Source organism: Panthera onca, chromosome X (genome assembly GCF_046562875.1).
Source record: "Panthera onca isolate mPanOnc1 chromosome X, mPanOnc1 haplotype 2, whole genome shotgun sequence".
Lineage (NCBI taxonomy): Eukaryota > Metazoa > Chordata > Mammalia > Carnivora > Felidae > Panthera > Panthera onca.
The window spans coordinates 17971685-17990027 of NC_138357.1; the positions used below are offsets into that span (position 1 = coordinate 17971685).

The 18343-nt window shown below is 43.3% G+C and overlaps 1 protein-coding gene and 1 pseudogene across 8 annotated transcripts in view; one reads left to right on the top strand and one right to left on the bottom strand.

The window, feature by feature from the left end:
* Positions 1 to 18343, bottom strand: part of LOC145714515 (P2R1A-PPP2R2A-interacting phosphatase regulator 1-like) — a 110968-nt gene that overhangs the window by 28825 nt on the left and 63800 nt on the right. For 3 of the 8 annotated variants that reach the window (XM_081794048.1, XM_081794056.1, XM_081794049.1), the window contains exon 12: positions 4500 to 8392. The exons of 2 other annotated variants lie outside the window; for them this stretch is intronic. In XM_081794048.1, coding sequence (XP_081650174.1) covers positions 8326 to 8392 — 67 coding nt within the window. In that variant the 3' untranslated portion in view covers positions 4500 to 8325. Of the gene's footprint in view, positions 1 to 4498; positions 8393 to 11964; positions 12150 to 18343 lie in introns of those variants that run through there. 3 more of the 8 variants (XR_014136871.1, XM_081794054.1, XM_081794051.1) reach the window with 3 other exon arrangements.
* LOC145713858 (large ribosomal subunit protein eL43 pseudogene) lies at positions 14550 to 14819 on the top strand (annotated as a pseudogene).

The following is an 18343-nucleotide window of genomic DNA, read 5'->3' on the forward strand; positions in this document are numbered from 1 at the left end:
TGAACTGTTCTTATCATAATAACTGATCTTTTGACTTAGGGTTTTTTTTTTTTTTAAGTTTATTTATTTATTGCGAGAGAGAGTGTGCACGCGAGCAGGGGAGGGGCAGAAAGGGAGAAAGAGAATCCGGAGCAGGCTCCGTGCTGTCAGTGCAGAGCCCAACGCGGGGCTCAAACCCACGAACTGTGAGATCATGACCTGAGCCGAAAGCAAGAGTCGGACACTTAACCAACTGAGCCACCCAGGCGCCCCTTGACTTAGGATTTTTATCTGAGAGCACAATGCCTTGAGTCTCTTGAAAATCATCTTTCAGATCTTTTTACAGAACAAACTTCTGCACCTGCTACTGTAGTATTCTCAAGGAATTTACATAAACACAAAATGTATGCCTGAGGTTGGTTTTTGCAGGAAATAGTACTTTGCTTCTAAAGTAAAAGCTACATATACTCTTTCAGAGAAAATCTTCACTGTTTAACCATTTGGGGAAGATAAATCATTAAATGGATCATGTCTGTACATTGTGTAATGACTGAAAAGCACATAAATGTAATCTATTTTGAACTTTGTAAAAAAAAATATGTTTGGAGGCTATCCTTGTTTCTCTGTCCCTTTCAAGTCCTCTGTGTGTGTGTGTGCACGTGTGTGCATCCGCGCATGCGTGCGTCTGTGTGCAAGCGCACACATGTGCGTGTGAGATAACCCGTTGTAAAGGACAAAAATTACTTTTAAAAAATAAAAGAAAATGGAGACCTCCTGAGTTTCACGTTGACTTCCACATTTTATTTGAGTTACCTCTGAGGAACTCAGTTTTAGTCTCCTGTTTCTTAAAGCTGTCTCCTATTCCTGCGAGTTAAATAGGAAAAATAAGGAGTGAGATATGTGAGCTAAAATGTATTAAGTTTCTTAATTTGCCAAGGGAATTCATTTGTTTAGATTTTTTTAATAGGTAAGAGTCACATGCTTCAAAAATCAACTATAAAAAGGTTTACAGGGGCGTCTGGCTGGTTCAGTCAGTGGAGCATGTGACTCTTGATCTGGGGCTTGGGAGTTCAAGCCCCACCTTGAGTATAGAGATTACTCAAAGGTGTACAGTAAAAAATCACTACTCGCCATCCCTGTCCATCCCATTCCTTGTCCCCTCAGCTCCTTTCAAGTGACCACTGTTGTTTAAATATGCTTCCACCGTTTCTTTGTCCAAATACATTTCTTGTGTGGCTTACAGCATAATTCACTTATGGTATTTTTACCATGTAAACCTTATCCTAGGGCAGTTGAATTTATGAATCTTTTATGGCTTCTGGATTTTGAATTGTAGAAAACCCCAGACCATTCCAAAGTGCCAAATCATGGATACACACACAAACACCAGTTTGAAGACCTAATGAGAATAATCCATTTAGAGTAACAAACTTAAAAAACCCTAGGTTTAAAGTCCATAATCTTTTATAAGGCAAACTAAAAGACACTCCTGGTAAAACCAAAACTAGAACAAGTAGACATCTTTTTGTTCTTGGACATACAGTGTTGACATGAAAATTTCCCTTGTTTGTAAGTTATATAAATTTAACATGGTTCCAATAAGAATACCAAGAGGTTTTGGTATCTCTTTTTTACCCAGACAAGTTGATTCTAGATTCATATGGAGAAGTAGGCACAGCTAGGAAAACTTCTGAAAGAAGATTAATGGGAGAAATTCCACCAGAAATTAAAACATTTATATAACCCCCATAATTCTAGCTGTGGCACTGGGCCATGAAGAGAGCAATCGAAAAGAGTTGGAAGTACAGAAATAGACCCAAATACATCTAGGAATTTAGTATATGCTAGAAGTGTCATCCCCACACAGAAAAATAATACACTGGTCAATAAATGGCATGAAAACAACTGGATAGCTATCTAGAGAAAAACTGAAGTCGTAATGACGCATTCCATCAAGATAAACCAAATGGATCAAACATTTGTAAAAAAAAAAAAAAAAAGTGAAACCAGAAAGGTGCTAGATCACCATGTGGGGGAATTTATTCCTTTATCATCTTGGAAGGGGGTTATTTTTGAAGACTAAATCTGTAACCAATGTCTTTTGTAGGCAGCTTTCCTCCTCTCTTCAGTGTGTCCTTTCCCAGTTTTGTAAAAGGACGCCCCGCCCCCCCAACCAATGAGTTTCCAAAGTAGATTCCCAGAATCATAAAGCAGTTATGATTAATTCAACTTTAGTCTCAAGTCCTTCCCTTTCATTCGAAACCTGTCACATTTGGACAGGCTGTAATCACCGAGAACTGGGTGACTGGCAGGTGATCACACACTGTGTGTCTGCGCTACCGGGATTTACAGTGCGTTGGAGTGTGGTGGGATGGGGGAAGGGAGGAACAAGATGAACCTCAGTCTTGGACCCAGTTCCGCACTCAAGCGTGTGGCACACCCCACAAATGCTGCAGGAGTTGGAAGGATCTGAGCTGGCACTTAAAGGGTGGGCTCGATTCATATACAGAGTTGGGTTCACAAGAAAAGGCAAGGATGAGTGTGCCACAAGAGGAGGCCAGTTGTTTTGAAATAATTTCCAGGGAGATATTTGAGACCGTGATGTATGTGCCATTATTTCCTGTCTGCCATGATTGAAGGCACTGACCACGAAGAACCAAACTCTCCAAGGGGCCATAGGTATTACAGAGTTTAATCAGGAACAAGGTAAAGAAATAGTTGTCATCGTGAAACAAATATGATTCATCCTGAAAGCAGCCGGCAAACAGGAAATGCACAGCAAGAGTTGTAATTATCTGTCGCGGCAGGTGTTTGTCACCTCGAAATCGTTAGGCCTGCACAATTCTGCCACCCAAGTTAACTTCAAAAGGACTCGCACAAAGTCGGCATGGAAAGTTCAGGTTTCTAGAAGGGATTCTGGAAATGAGCGTCTTTGCTAGATATTTTCATTTGCGAACATTTAAGGGGAAAGACAGCACAGCGGCTGCCGAGAAGACACCTTTGGGGTTTCAACATGAACACGGAAACAGTGCTGACATTTCAAAACGTTGTTATTATGAAAAAGATGGGACATTTCCAGTAGCACCTAAAGCCCTGGCATTTGGAGAGAATACGCTTAAAAGGGACAACTTAAAATGGACCGAAAGGAAATTGGAGGGAGTGGGTTGGAACTAGAAGATCCAGACGGAGAGCCCCACAGAGCCTAGCTGTGTTAGCCCAGAGGGAGAATGCCAAGTTCGTGATTATTTCATTAGGAAAATATTTGCTACACCTATAATCTGGAAGTGATAAACAACATACCAGGGCAGAACATTACTCTCCAGGATTAAATACCAAACAAAATAACAAAGAGTTGACCCAGCTACAGGCTATCCGGATGAGGCCTTGTCCAGTTACCACATCAAAGACCCTGCCATCGGCAGAAAAAAGAGGAATCAATTAGGACACTGGTTGAGAGAGGCTTTATACTTTATGTAACCAAGAGGAAAAAGAAATGCAAACAGACTAAGCTCAAGCTGGCTGCTTCCTTATTTTGTTCATTTAGTTTCTTTCTGACTTGCCCCCATCACTTGGTGAATCAAAAGACGTCCAAAAATTTGGGGGCACCTGTCCTGAACTGTGTCAGCTCAGTACCTAATAAAAACCAGGCCCACTTCAAGGAAGATGATGAAGATTGTCCAGCTCACTCTGTGTGTTTTCCAATTTTGCATGGCAATTGTTTTGTGAATCATGGACTTAATGAACGTGCAAGCTGGGCAGTTCCGGATGTGATCCGGGTAGGTGGAGAAAAGCCCTGGTTCAATAAAGTGAAAAGAATAAATGATGTTATGAGGATGTGGACAGACTTTAGTCCACCAAGGTAGAGAAAAACAATGCAAAAAACATTGTGAGAAAATGAAGTGTGAGTTGTGCTAATAGTAAGGGAAAAAATATGCTAAATCCTGGGGTGGATGGGGAAATTACTTTTGTACAATCATAGGTCACAGAAGGCAAGGTTATGAATGGATTTATTTGCAGAATTGGAAAGAAAGCTTTCTGTCTTCTAATGAACATGTTGTTGGAGGTAATCACTGTACTAGGCAACCTGTATCTCTTGCGGCTCTCACGCTGTTAGGAAACAGCTCTCTTTTGTTTGTGGGTTTTTTTTAATATTTATTTATTGTGGAGAGACAGAGAGAGACAGAGCATGAGCAGGGGAGGGGAAGTGAGAGAGGAGACACAGAATCCGAAGCAGGCTCCAGGCTCTGAGCGGTCAGCACATGAGCCCGACGCGGGGCTTGAACTCAAGAACCGCGAGATCGGGGCGCCTGAGTGGCTCGGTCGGTTAAGCGTCCGACTTCGGCTCAGGTCGTGATCTCACGGTCTGTGACTTCGAGCCCCTCGTCGGGCTCTGTGCTGACCACTCAGAGCCTGGAGCCTGTTTCGGATTCTGTGTCTCCCTCTGTCTCTGCCCCTCCCCTGTTCATGCTCTGTCTCTCTCTGTCTCAAAAATAAATAAACGTTAAAAAAAAAAAAAAAATTAAAAAAAAAAAAAGAACTGCGAGATCATGACCTGAGCCGAAGTTGGACGCTCAACCAACTGAGCCCCTTGTGGGTGTTTTCTTGATTAGACTTCATCATTTAGAACAGTTCTGGGTTCACAGCAAACCTGAGCTGAAAGTACCGAGAGTTCCCATATACCCCATGCCCCCTCCCTACATGCGTAGCCACTCCACTATCCATATCCCCCAGTTGTGCATTTTTTTCAACGCGTGGACCTCCACTGACAGGTCATTATCACGCAAAGTCCATAGCTTCTATTAGGGTTCACTCTTGGTGTATATTCTGTGGGTTTGGACAAATGTATGATGACCTGCATCCACCATTGTAGTATCCTACAGAATAGTGTCACTGCCCTAAAAATCTGTTGGGGTTTTCTTCTTGGAAAATGTTAAAGATGTACAGAAGCAGAGAGAATAGTATAATGAACCTCTCCCACGTACCGATTACCTGCCTTCAGAAATGACCAACCATGGCCAATCTCAAAGAGCCATTTTGCAAAGGCTATGGGAACATAGCTATAGGCAGATTGGTATTATGTTTGAGGAAAAAGGGTTTCTTCTCAGTAATTTTTAAGTGAGAGATTGAATTATTTTGGGGTGCTCATGTATTAAGGAACTAGCTGTGCTGGCCACTTTGCAGATGACTAGCAGCATGGCCATCACCTGGGAGCTTATTGGCCATGAAGAATCTCCCGCCCACCCCAGAACCTACTGAGTCAGAGTCAGCAGTTCAACAAGATCCCCAGGTGATGTGTATGTACATTAAAGTTGAGAAATACTGACTGCCTGACCTAGGCCAGACACTTAAAATAGCCTCATAACGATCCGACAACACTTCAAGGCAGATGTTATCTTGCCCAGTTTACAGATGAGATAACTGAGGCTCAGATAGATTATTCAGTCTTCCCAAGAGCTCACAGCTAAGAAATTTAGATCTGTCTGGCTTCACAGTTTTTGATTTTACCACTTAGAGCATGCAGCCTCCCCACGAGGGAGTTTACTTTTGGGGCAACTCAGTAAAAAAAGAAAAGATAATAGTATGTGTTTACACAACACAAAACAACGAGCCATCTCAGCAACAACAACAGCAAACAACAACAGAAAACCACACGGTCGGCTATTACGCAAGCAATCGCTTCCTCCACTGAAAGACCTTTTCGCTTTCCAATCCACTGTTATGGCATCACGTAGACAGCTCAATATTTTAGAGTGGTCACAAAACAAAACAAAACACTGGAGCAGCGATCAAAGGTACTCCCCCTTGACAGTGACTGTGGACCCACATAGGAACGAGACTGCAACCACAGTCTCCCAGCACAAAGGGAAGATACATTATCGACCCGCAGAGCTGGGCAATGAATTTAAAAAAAAAATCAGCCAGACTGGTTTGACATCACATGGGCAGGAAGGGTAGGCTGTTGACTGACTGCTATTGCACCTTCCAACCAGCTGAGTGGTCTGAGCCTATCAGACCTGTGCAGGAGAACTGCTTCCACAGAGAAGGGGCCCTTAAGTGGCTGGGTATCGCTGGGCAAGGCCACAGGACATTTTGTTTTCTGAGGAGCTTTTCGAAAAGGAATATTACAGGAAAAGGTAGAAAAAGCACAATTCCTGGATCATGCTCGTCTGAGAACTCATCAGATCTCAGGAACTTCTCCCCTGTAATCCTGGGAGATGAGGCCATCTCCTTCTCTTTCTGCTGTCCTAATGACCCTAGGGACCTGCGTTAATGGGTCAGCACGGCTACTTGGTTTTGCAACGAGTCGATCTGCCAATTAATTAGCCAGTAGCAGGAACCCGATGAAGTTCTCAGCTCAAAGCCCCAGGGATCCAGTTCAGGGCACGCTGCCCTCACAAAGAAAGATCAGGTGAAGAGGCACACAAACTGGCCTGGTCATAGGCACCACGGGGTTATTCTGATTGACTCTCCACTTTACAACCAAATGACCTGGACACAACTCGCTGTTGTGAAACAGTAACCCTACTGAAAAGTAGTAAACCTATTGGCTCCACAAAGCTAATTGCCTTTATGGCTGAGATCAAATTCCTAGTATTTGGATGACTTTATCCCCCACTCTTGTTTTTTTTTTTTTTTTTTTTAACTCTGCACTCTAATGATTTCATAATATTTTATGGCCAACCTCACCCTCTTGCTAAAAAATATAATGAACCCTAAGAATGGAGTCATGATCGGCCAAAAAACCCGGCCTAAGGTAAAACAGATAAGACTTTAAGAATTATTTTAAGAATGTTTTTCTATTTCAAGATTGCTCTGGCTATGCAGGGTCTTTCGTGACTCCATACAAAATTTAGGATTGTTTGCTCTAGCTCCGTGAAAAATGCTGTTGGAATTTTGATAGGGATCGCGTTAAATCTGTAGATCACTTTGGGCAGGAAAGACATTTTAACAATATTTGTTCTTCCAATCCATGAGCCTGGAATGTCTTTCTACTTCTTTGTGTCACCTTCATCTTCTTTCATCAATGTTTTATCATTTTCAGAGCACAGGTCTTTCACCTCTCTGGTTAAGTTTATTCTTAGGTAGTTTATTATTTTTGGTGCAACTGTAAATGGGTTTGTTTTCTTAATTTCTCTTTCTGCTGCTTCATCATTCGTGTATAGAAATGCAACCGATTTCTGTACATTGATTTTGCATCATGTGACTTGAATTCATGTGTCAGTTCGAGTAGTCTTTTGGTGGAGTCTTTCGGGTTTTCTACATAGAGTATCATGTCATCTGCAAAGAGTGAAAGATTTACTTCTTCCTTGCCAAATCTGCATGCCTCTTACTTCTTTTTGTTTGCTGTGGCTAGGACTTCCAGTGCTACGTTGAATAAAAGTGGTGAAAGTGGACATCCTTGTCTTGGTCCTGACCTGAGGGGAAACGCTCCCACAAAAGACCTCGAATAGCCAAAGCAATCTTGAAAAAGAAAAAACTGGAGGTATCACAATTCCAGGCTTCAAGTTAGGTTACAAAGCTATACTAACCAAAACAGTATGGCACACAAAAATAAACACACAGATTAATGAAATAGAATAGAAAACCCAGGAGTGCCTGAGTGGCTCAGTCGGTTGAGCATCTGACTTTTGATTTCAGCTTGGGCCATGATCCCAGGGTTGTGGGACTGAGCCCCGAGTTGGGCTCCATGCTGAGTATGGAGACTGCTTGGGATTCTCTATCCCTGTCTCCCTTGTTTGCTCTATCAAAAAAAAAAAAGAATAGAAAACTTAGAAATAAACCCATAATTGTATGGTTAATTAATCTTTAACAAAGGAGGAAAGAATACGCAATGGGAAAAAGAGTCTCTTCAACAAATGGTGTTGGGAAAACTGGGCAGCTACATGCAAAAGAGTGAAACTGGACCCCTGTCTTACACCACACACAAAAATCAACCCAAAATGGATTAAGGACCTAAATGTTGAGACACAAAATCATAAAAATCCTAGAAGACAGCACAAGCAGTAATTTCTCTGACATTGGTTATAGTGACACCTTTCTAGATAGGTCTCCTTGAGGAAAGGGAAATAAAAAAAATAAACTATTGGAAATGCATCAAAATAAAAGCTTCTGCTCAGCAAAGGAAACAATCAACAAAACTAAAAGAAAACCCACTGAATGGGACAAGATATTTGCAAATGACATATCCAAATAAGGGGTTATTATCCAAAATATATAAAAAACTTACCCAACTCAACACCTCCAAAAACAAATAATCAAATTAAAAAACGGGCAAAAGACATGAAGAGACACTTCTCCAAAGAAGACATCCAGATGGCCAACAGACACATGAAAAGATACTCGACGTCACTCATCATCAGGGAAATGCAAATCCAAACCATAGTGCGATATCACCTCACATGGGTCAGAGTGGCTAAAATGAACAACACAAGAAACAACAAGCGTTGGTGGGGATGTGGAGAACAAGGACCTTTTGTGCACTGTTGGTGGGAATGCAAACTGGTGCAGCCATTCTAGAAGACAGTATGGAGGTTCCTCAAAAAATTAAAAATAGAACTACCCTATGATACAGTGGTTGCACTACTGGGTATTTCTCCCCCAAATACAAAAAAACACTAATTCAAAGGGATATAGGTACTCCTATGTTTATGGTAGCATTATTTACAATAGCCACATTATGGAAGCAGCCCAAGTGTCCGTTGACAGATGAATGGATAGAGAAGATTATATAGATATAGATATAGATATAGATATAGATATAGATATAGATATAGATATAGATATATCACACTGGACTATTATTCAGCTATAAAAATAATGAAATCTTGCCATTTGTAACAACAATGAATGGAGCTAGAGAGTATAAGCTAAGTGAAATAAGTCAGAGAAAAACAAACACCATATGATTTCACTCATAGTGGAATCTAAGAAACAGAAAAATGAGCGAAGGAAAAAAAAGACAGAGACAAAACCAGAAACAGACTCTCACCTATAAAGAACAAACTGATGTTTGCCAGAAGGGAGGTGGGTGGAGGGATGGGTGCAATCGTTGATGGGAACTAAACAGTACACTGATCATGAGAGCACTGAATAACGTATAGACTTGTTGAATCACTGTATTTAAGAAAAATTTTAAATGTTTATTTAAAAATTTTTTAAAAATGTTTTATCTATTTTTGAGAGAGAGAGAGACAGAGTATGAGTGGGGGAGAGGCAGAGAGAGCAGGAGACAGAATCCACAAAGCAGGCTCCAGGCCTGCTGAGCTGTCAGCACAGAGCCCTACGTGGGGCTCAAACCCGTGACCATGAGATCATGACCTGAGCTGAAGTCAGACCCTTAACTGACTGAGCCACCCAGGTGCCCCGTTGAATCACTATATTGTACACCTGAAACTAATATAACACTGTATGTTAACTATACTGGAATTACAATTAAAAAAAAACTTAATAAAAAATAAATGAAAGTAACCATTTGAATTCCAAAAAAAGAATGTTTTTCTAAACACCGAAGAACATTTTTGAACTATTTTTGATACTGTATTGGAATGTCTTGATCACTAGATTTTCCCTCTGAAACTTTCACAAAGATGTTGCTGATGTGTTTATGTAAATGACCTCCTTTGTTAGGAGGACAGCCATTATTTATCCCTCCTTTGCAGATGAGGAAACTGAGGCTGGGAGAGTTGAAGTTACTTGCCGTCCACAAGAAGGCCTCCCAGTGAGCAAGGGTCAGAGCCATGATCAGCTTCCAGACCAGGGAGTGGCCTTGTGTTCTGTGCATTTACCACAAGTTGAAGAAAAAGCCCAAAAGTAGCCACAGAAATTACCCCCTTACAAAACCAAAGCAGCCACGCCCGCGCCAGGATCATTAAAGCAGTTGGAGATATCTTTTCACTTTGGAAATGACAAATTCCACACACAGGCTATTTAGTTAAGGGGAAAACATTGAGACACGAGTAGCTACATTCGCCTGAAGCACGTATTTCAGGCCTTTTAGCCTTTGGGTTGAAAGCTGTGATGTGGACCCAGAGCCATGGCACTTGGGGTGGGGCACACAGCTAGCTGTAGTCTTGCCTTCCCTTCCTCACTGCTCATACGCTCTTCACCTAAGGGGAAGTGAGGGTTCTGGAAGGCAGGAGCCCCCACTCAGAAAGTGGTGAGCTAGGGTCCTCTTAGCCATACTTCAAGAAAATCATTTCGTCTAAAGGCCACATCCTAATGGGTCTGAGTCTGCATTTGTGTAAGTGCCGCTGTTCAGTTGAGGAGAACAAGGTGCTCTTTGTGCAGAGCAAGTTCGGTTTGTGCAAAGTGGAAAGATTTCAAAACAGTACAGGGGAGAGGAGGTGGGGGATCCAAATTAATCCCAGCCATGGAACCCCCGTGGCTTGACTTCTGCTAACCCCTTCTGGTCTTGGCATGCTTTTGAGTCATTATTTTCTGATGCTATGGGCTATAGAGTGCCTTGCAAAATTCTCTTACCCACCACAAGTGAGTCCCGAGGAGTTGGACTCCAGGGCAGTTGGGTTCCACGGATTATCTCCCCGGAATGACTTACAGGTATCATGTAGATAACAACAGCCTGGGAAATAAATTCCACACAGGCACCACTTACGTTTGAAAGGCCCCAACTGCTGGAGGCCAGACTATTTCATCTATAGTTAAGGAAGGGATTTCTGGCATTTTCTGTGAGCCTTCCAGGCCTCCTGCATCTCATCCCACTCACTAGGTAAAAGGGTGGAAAGAGGAGGTGCTTGTTTGGGACAGAACAGGGTGTGATGGGAAAATCGGCACAGGAGAGGGCCTTTTGTAATATTTAGTCTAAGGGTAAAAGTTTTGACAGTTATTAAATAAGTTTGCAGGAGGAAACAATGTCCTTGCTCTAAATATTTATATCACATACCGCAATATCCATAAGATCCTGAAGAAGGTTCTGGTTTGCATGTTGTAGCAGCTGGATGGACACTTGGAGGAAGTGGAGAGGGAATTTGGGCATGGAGTGGGAAATGGGCTGGAGAAGTCACTCCTTCAAGCCTGAGATTCTGTGAAAACTGGAGGTGCCAATCCATTTTTGTAAGGGAACTGTACTTTTTAAAATACGAGATCTTTTTTTTAATGTTTTATTTATTTTTGAAAGAGAGAGCACGAGTGGGGGAGGGGCAGAGAGAGAGGCAGAGAGAGAATCCCAAGCAGGCTCCACGCTGTCAGCCCAGAGCCCGACACGGGGCTCGATCCCACGAACCACGAGATCATGACCTGAGCCGAAATCAAGAGGCAGATACTTAGCTAACTGAGCCACCCAGGCGCTCCTTTAAAGTACAAGATTATAGAGATGGGAGAATAAATTAATGGCTACCAGAGATTAGGGATGGTGATGGGGGTAGGGCGCAGGGTGGGTGTGACTACAAAGGGGTACACAGGGAGATCTTTGTGGTGATAGAATAGTTTTCCTCTTGATTGTGATGGTGGTCACACAAATCTACACATGTAATGAAATGGCATACAACTATACATACACATTGTACCTATATCCATTTTCTGGGTTTTATATGGTACTATAATTATGTGTGATGTAATCATTGGGGGAGACTGGGTGAAGGGCAACTTCCTGTGACTCCATACTTATTTCAAAATCAAAAGTCTTAAAGGGGCGCCTGGGTGTCTCAGTCTGTGAAGCATCCGACTTCGGCTCAGGTCATGATCTTACAGTTCGTGGGTTCAAGCCCCGCATCGGGCTCTGTGCTGACAGCTCAGAGCCTGGAGCCTGCTTCGGATTCTGTGTCTCCCTCTCTCTCTGCCCTCCCCTGCTCATGCTCTATCTCTCTCTCAAAAATGAATAAAATTTTAAAAAAAAGTTAAAAAAAATCTGAGCACAACTCTGCATTTCTTGTAAGTGACCTACAAAACCTTTCATTTATCCCATTTTTCTTTTGAGAGAACCCTCCCCCCACCTCCCCTCCCCCCATATACCATAACTCTTTGACTCTTGAGAACTAAAACTACAGACTTAAGAAACTTATTCTTTTCACTGGGTAGAGAAAAAAGTCCGAGAATGCGTGTGCCCTTCTTTTATTTTAATCTACAGATCTGATGTTTCAGATGAAGGCTATTTGATTGGCAACGCCTTGAGCAGACTGGGAGGATTCTATATCTGACTAAGCCAGCTCTTCTCCCTGCCATGGAAAAAAAAGCAGAAACACGTTCAATTCCTGCCATGCTTTCTATGTGAACAGAAGCGTAAGGGGAGGAAAGGAGGGAGAGGGGAGGCCACGGGGGGTGTGGGGTCTTGTGGTTCTCAAAAGAGAGGCTCCTCTCGGCTCAAAGGGGGCTATGCTTCTGGGTTGAGAAACGTGGAGAAATTGTCCCACAAGGTCAGGCACTTGGATGGTTAACAGTTCAGCCAGCCTCGGAGAGGGGGCAGTTTGAGTTGAAGGTAGAAATGTGAACTGGCTTCTCTTCCCCACCTTCCCAAGTACACCAGAAGAGAAGATGGACGGAGCCTGAGCCCTTCAGGGAACAGGTGGTTGTAGTGGGCAAGTTATAAAGGGATTTGGTATGGGAGCACCTGCTGCAGGCTGTCAACTTCCTGACACAGTCTTATCTCCCAGAGGCCCCATCCTGGCCTTCCTAGATTCCATGCATCTCACTGAAACTTCTTGAATGCATCTCGTCTGGCCCATGCAAGCAAGTGCTTGCCTATAAGCCATCTCATATTATTCTCTTTTGTTGAGTCACAGGCCTGCTGGGCTTGAAGCCTGGTTCTACCACTTACTAGCTATGCGATCTTGGGCAAGTTGTCTCAGCCTCTCTGTTCCTCAGTTTGCTCATCTGTTATATAGGGGTAATATCTGCCTTCCTGGGTTCGTCAAGTGACTGGCACCTCATAGGTGCTTAGGAAGTGTCAACTTCTCTTTGGTCACTGTTTCCCATGTGGATGCCCACATGGTTCCCTTAGACTGGAAGATCCTTGAGAGAGCTTCCTTCTCTTCTTCCCCGACCTTCACTCCATCACCTAGCCCATGGTTGGGCACACAGCACATTGTTACTGAGTCCTTGTTGGATGGAGCTTTCCCGGCTCCCTCAGTGATGCTGATGGAAACCCAGAAATGGGCATGAGGGAATATCAATCTTCCATTTCTGAGTATGAAGGTAACATGTTGAATTCTTTACTTCCTTGATATATTGTTATAGGAAAAGTGTCCCCGTGATAAGGCCTGCCTTTAGTGCAAATATAATTTTAGACAATTATGTAGCTCAAGTAAAATTAAAGCCAATGCCTCAGTATCTTGACAAAATGGCCTCTTGATTGGTGTATCAGAAGAGGAGCAGGAAAAGAAATCAATTAGGCTGGCATGCTCATTACCACAGAATTCAGAAAGTTATTAAATACAGCAACAGAATCTGGAATTGACCTGGTCAGATCTATACTTCATTGTCTTGGGACCACACCTCAGTCTTCAGTCATTTGTGAGGTACAGTGGAAAGAGTAATGGATCAGGAAATGGAGACCAGAGATACTGTCCCAGATTGAGTCATTCATTCACTCATTCAGGCAACAAATATTTACTGAAATTTAGTATCAGTAGTTGTGTGACTTTTTTGAAGTCACTTCATCTCTCTGGGTCTCGTGCTCCCCATCGGTCAAATGGTAACAAATCTATTTATATCATAAGTATGAGAATTCTGTGAAGGAATGCAGGGGCCAGAGCCTCGTAGACTGTTCCTGTTCTCTACTATTGTCTTCTATGCAATGGCTACGTGCATCGCTTGTGGTCATTTGAAAATTAACGTCCAAAGTCTATTTCAAGGGGGCTGAGGATGTTCTGCCTGTCTCATTTTCCTTCCTTACATGTTGGCAAGCCAACCAAGACCAGAGTGAGCAGGAAGGACAGAGAGCTCTGTTATACTGGGCTGAGGCATTATAGGGAATAGCACTCCACTTTGTGTTCCCAAATGGGCTGGACTTCAGACATGGCTCCTGTTATGGGTTGAGTCAGGTCCCCCAAAAAGAGAGGCTGAAGCCCTAACCCTGGGTACCTGTGAATGTTAGGGTCTTTGCAGATGTAATCAAGTTCAGATGCGGTTATTAGGGCGGGCCCTAAACCAATATAACCGAGGTCCTTATAAGAAGAGGGAAATTTGAACAAAGACACAGACACAGAGAGAATGCCATGTGAAGGCAAATGCAGACACACAGGGGAGATGGCGGCAGAGACTGAAGATGTGCAGCCACAAGCCAGGAAACACCTGGGGCCACGGGAAGCTGGAAGAGGCAAGGAAGCATCCTGCCCTCGAGGCTTCAGGGGGAGCATGCCATGCCCCTGCCACACCTAGATTTTAAACCCTAGCTCTTGGAACTGTGAGAGAATAAATTTCTATTGTTTTAGGCCACCCTGTTTGTGGTATTTTGGTACAACAGCCCTAGGAAACTAATACAGTCCCCGAACAAAAATAACTCCACCATGTACTTCCCTCTGCCTTCCATGTAGTCACGGTGCCTTTCGTTTTCTGTACAAGAACCCACATGAACATGATACCTTGGCTCCGTGGGCTCCGACCTAGCTCGCAGCGACATGGCTAAATGCACCACGAAGGTCGGAATCGTCGGTAAATACGGGACCCGTTGTGGTGCCTCCCTGAGGAAAATGGCGAAGAAGCTTGAAATAGGCCAGCACACCAAGTAGCCTTGCTCCTTCTGTGACAAAACCAAGATGAAAAGACGAGCTGTGGGGAATCTGGCATCGTGGTTCCCGCATGAAAACTGTAGCGGGTGGTGCAACACCACTTCTGCCCTCACAGTAAAGTCGGCCATCAGAAGCCTGAAGGAGTTGAAAGACCAGTAGAAGCTCCACCATTTAACACATTGCTAGCCTATAATAGATAAATTTGTGTGACAAAATTAAAAAAAAAAAAAAAAGCAATGCCTCGATCCCACCGTCTAAAAATGTGGTCTCCAGAATGGCAGAAAAGGTTGGGCGGAATCCTGAATTCTGCTTTCTGTTTTTCAAATAAGTCAAAATGGAAGGCAAGAGTGCCCCCCATCTTTATCCTCTCTGCTCTCCACTTTGATGGAAAATAGTAAGAGTAGGCAGGCATGGGTCCTACAGGCATGGGGCTGACTAAGCAAGCCGCTGCTGCTGGGCCTCAGCAGGGAGACCATCTTGGAAGGCCACGGAGTCCATGCGGGGTCCTGATACAGGCCAGCAGGGCTTGGAGCAGAACTGACCTCATTTAAGTTTTCCAAGCACTGCCAGCTTGTCTCCACCTAGACTTCACTCTTGCAGCCAACTGGAAGCTGCTGTCCTAGCAAAGGAGGCATCCCTTCTGTAGGACAAATGAGCAATTCATTTAACCAATGCATAGATGTTATGTTGAAAATTACTCTTTGACGACCACCATAGTAAAAACTGTTCAGGCAAGAGTCATCAATGGATCCTAAAACTAGTGACTGAAAGTTTTATGAAAAACATGTTATTTACATAGTCTCAAAGTATCTCCCCATACATTAGTTACTCAGTACAAAAAGAAAAGTTGTATCTTTACACTGGAAAAACATGGCAGACGTCATCTTAACAATTAATCAAAGTTAACGTCACCGACAATCACTGGATCCCTTTTAATGTTTGACTCATGCTAGAAATGCATGACCTCTCATCATGAGGACACATCAGGCAAGCCCCAACTGGGGACCGTTCTGCAAAATAACTGGCCCGTGCTCTTCCAAGATGCTGATGTCTTGAAAGACAAAGAAAGGCTGAGGGCTGTTCCAGATGGAAGGACACTTGAGAGAAGTAAGAGACGTGACAGCTAAATACAATGTGTGATCCTAGACTGCATCATGGACCAGGAAGAAAATAGCTGTGAAGGACATTCTTGGTACAATGAGCGGAATCGGAGTATGACCTGTAGATTATATAATAGTATGTTGTATCTAATGTTATATTTCTTGAATTTGCCAACTTTACCATATGTTTATCTAACAGAATGTCCTTGTTCTTAGGAAACACATATTGATGTCTGCGATTTACTCCCCAGAGCCTCACACGCAAAAATGTGTGTATGAGTGTGTGTGTGTGTGTGTGTGTGCGTGTGTGTGTGTGCATGTGTGTGTGTAGGGAGAATGGTCAATGTACCAAGATGCTAACACCAGATGAATCTTGATAAAGGGCACGTGAAAGTTCTTTCTGCTATTTTTGCATACAATTTTCTGTACGCCGGAAGTATTTCAAATTAAAATCGTAAAAATGTATTATTTCGAGCATTTAACCATGTGCCCGATGCCGTGCTCGGTGTGAGATATTCAAGGGAGAACAAGACACAGGCTTGATCCTTAACCCAGGAGCTCGTAGTCTGGGATGGACAGGACAAAAAAAAAAAAAAAAAAAAAAAAAAAGAGGCCAGCACATTTTGGCGTCACAAAGGAAGTTGTGAGAGCACAGAGAAGGTATGCCAAACCTAGACTGCCTGAGGAAGGGGGTCATAGGAGGCTGTTTCTAGAGGAAGTAAAGGGGAGGCTTCAAGTTGGAGGAACCGATTAAGTTTGGGGGTACTAGGGGCATACGCAAGCAGGGTTGACCGACGGACTGCGGGGCACAGGGAAGATGCCCGGACCTGTAGGCAGCAAGGGGAAGCCACCTGCCTCCTGAGGACAGACAACAACGCATGGATTAGCAGGTGTTGGGGGCCAGGCCAAAGTCCCCGTAGCTTCCTAGGTAACAGAAGAAGCGCAGACAGAAGCAAAACAACTTAAGGCTGTATACTAAATGTCCTAGAGACATCAGCCCCCAGACGGATAAATATATGCAACCTGGACAAATGCATGGCCCCAAATTAGTTAGGATTGCTAATAATAGACCGTGAGGCAGGAAGAGAACATCAAGTGATCATAAAAAACTAAAGACGTGATTTTTTGAGAGAACAGGATGAGCTTCACCAGCAATAAGGATAAGGTGGTACCCAATTAACACACAACAGGGTGGGGAGAGGTTGCTGTTAACAGGAAAAATCCTGAAAATAGTATCGGGTCCCAGAATAAAGGGAATCAGAGAGGCAGCACGCTGTTTCAGAAGTTGACAGGGGAGGGGCGCCTGGATGGCTCAGTCGGTCGAGCGTCCGACTTTGGCTCAGGTCATGATCTCCCGGTTCGTGAGTTCAAGCCTCACATTGGGCTCTGTGCTGACAGTTCAGAGCCTGGAGCCTGCTTCGGATTCTGTGTCTCCCTCTCTCCCTGCTCCTCCCTTGCTCACACTCTGTCTCTCTGTCAAAAATAAATAAAGATTTAAAAAAAATTAAAAAAAAAAAAGAAGTTGACGGGGGAATGGGACTTTATTCCCATTGAATTATAAGATACAAGAGCCGGGATGAGTATTCCTAGCAAGAGTGTGGAGGGAGCTCACCTGTTTTTCTGTCTTTGAAAACTTTTGTATTGTGGAAAATTTACAAAAAATGAGAACAGCATTAGCTTAAACCGCATGGAATTGCCGCCACGTGGGCATTTTTGCCCTACAAGAGCAGCGATTTCGCGTTTCAGATGAAAACGAACCCCCACATACCCGTCACCCAGCCTCAGCAATTACTGGCACATGGTCAGTTTCATGGCATCCAAATTCCAACCTATCTCCGGGGCAAACTGACTGGTTCGAAGCAAACTCTCTGGTGGGAGTTTTCGTTGTGCTTTTATTTTAATGATGTCCTATCTATAAAAGAGATCCAAATTACATACAGATACATGGATGTCTATATATAATGTTATCAGTTAATTATTTTTATTCCCTCACTGAGTAATATATTCACGTGGCTCCAAATTCAAAAGCTACATCACATTGTATACCTCGAATATATACAATTTTTCTCTGTCGCTTATATTTCCATAAAGAAAGACGAAAGCTACACAACAGAAACAGAAGGGCAAATGAGAAGTTGCCTTCCAAACAAACCCTGTCATCCAGCCAACAGCTCTCCCTCCTCAGAGGCAACCTATATGAACAGTTTTTATGTATCCGTCTGGAGAGGTTTTACACGTGGGTTAGCAAATAGACTGTGAACTATTCCCACTGATCGGTGCCTTGCCTCTTCCACTTAGCAAGAGAAACGTCCTCCCTTCTCCAGCCTCCTAGCGTTCCATTTTTATGAACCACAATTTATGTAACCAATGAAATCACTATCGATGGACTTTTCGGCTGCTTCCAATCTGTGGCCGTTACAGACAGCGCCGTCCCGACTCACCCTCAACACTCATCTTGCACAAAAGCAAGTAAGTATATCTGGACGAGACACCCCTCAAAGCTGAACTGCTGGACGAACGGGAACGTGCCTTTGGAATTTTGACAGATATTGCCAAACTGCCCTCTATCAGGTAGGCGTTATT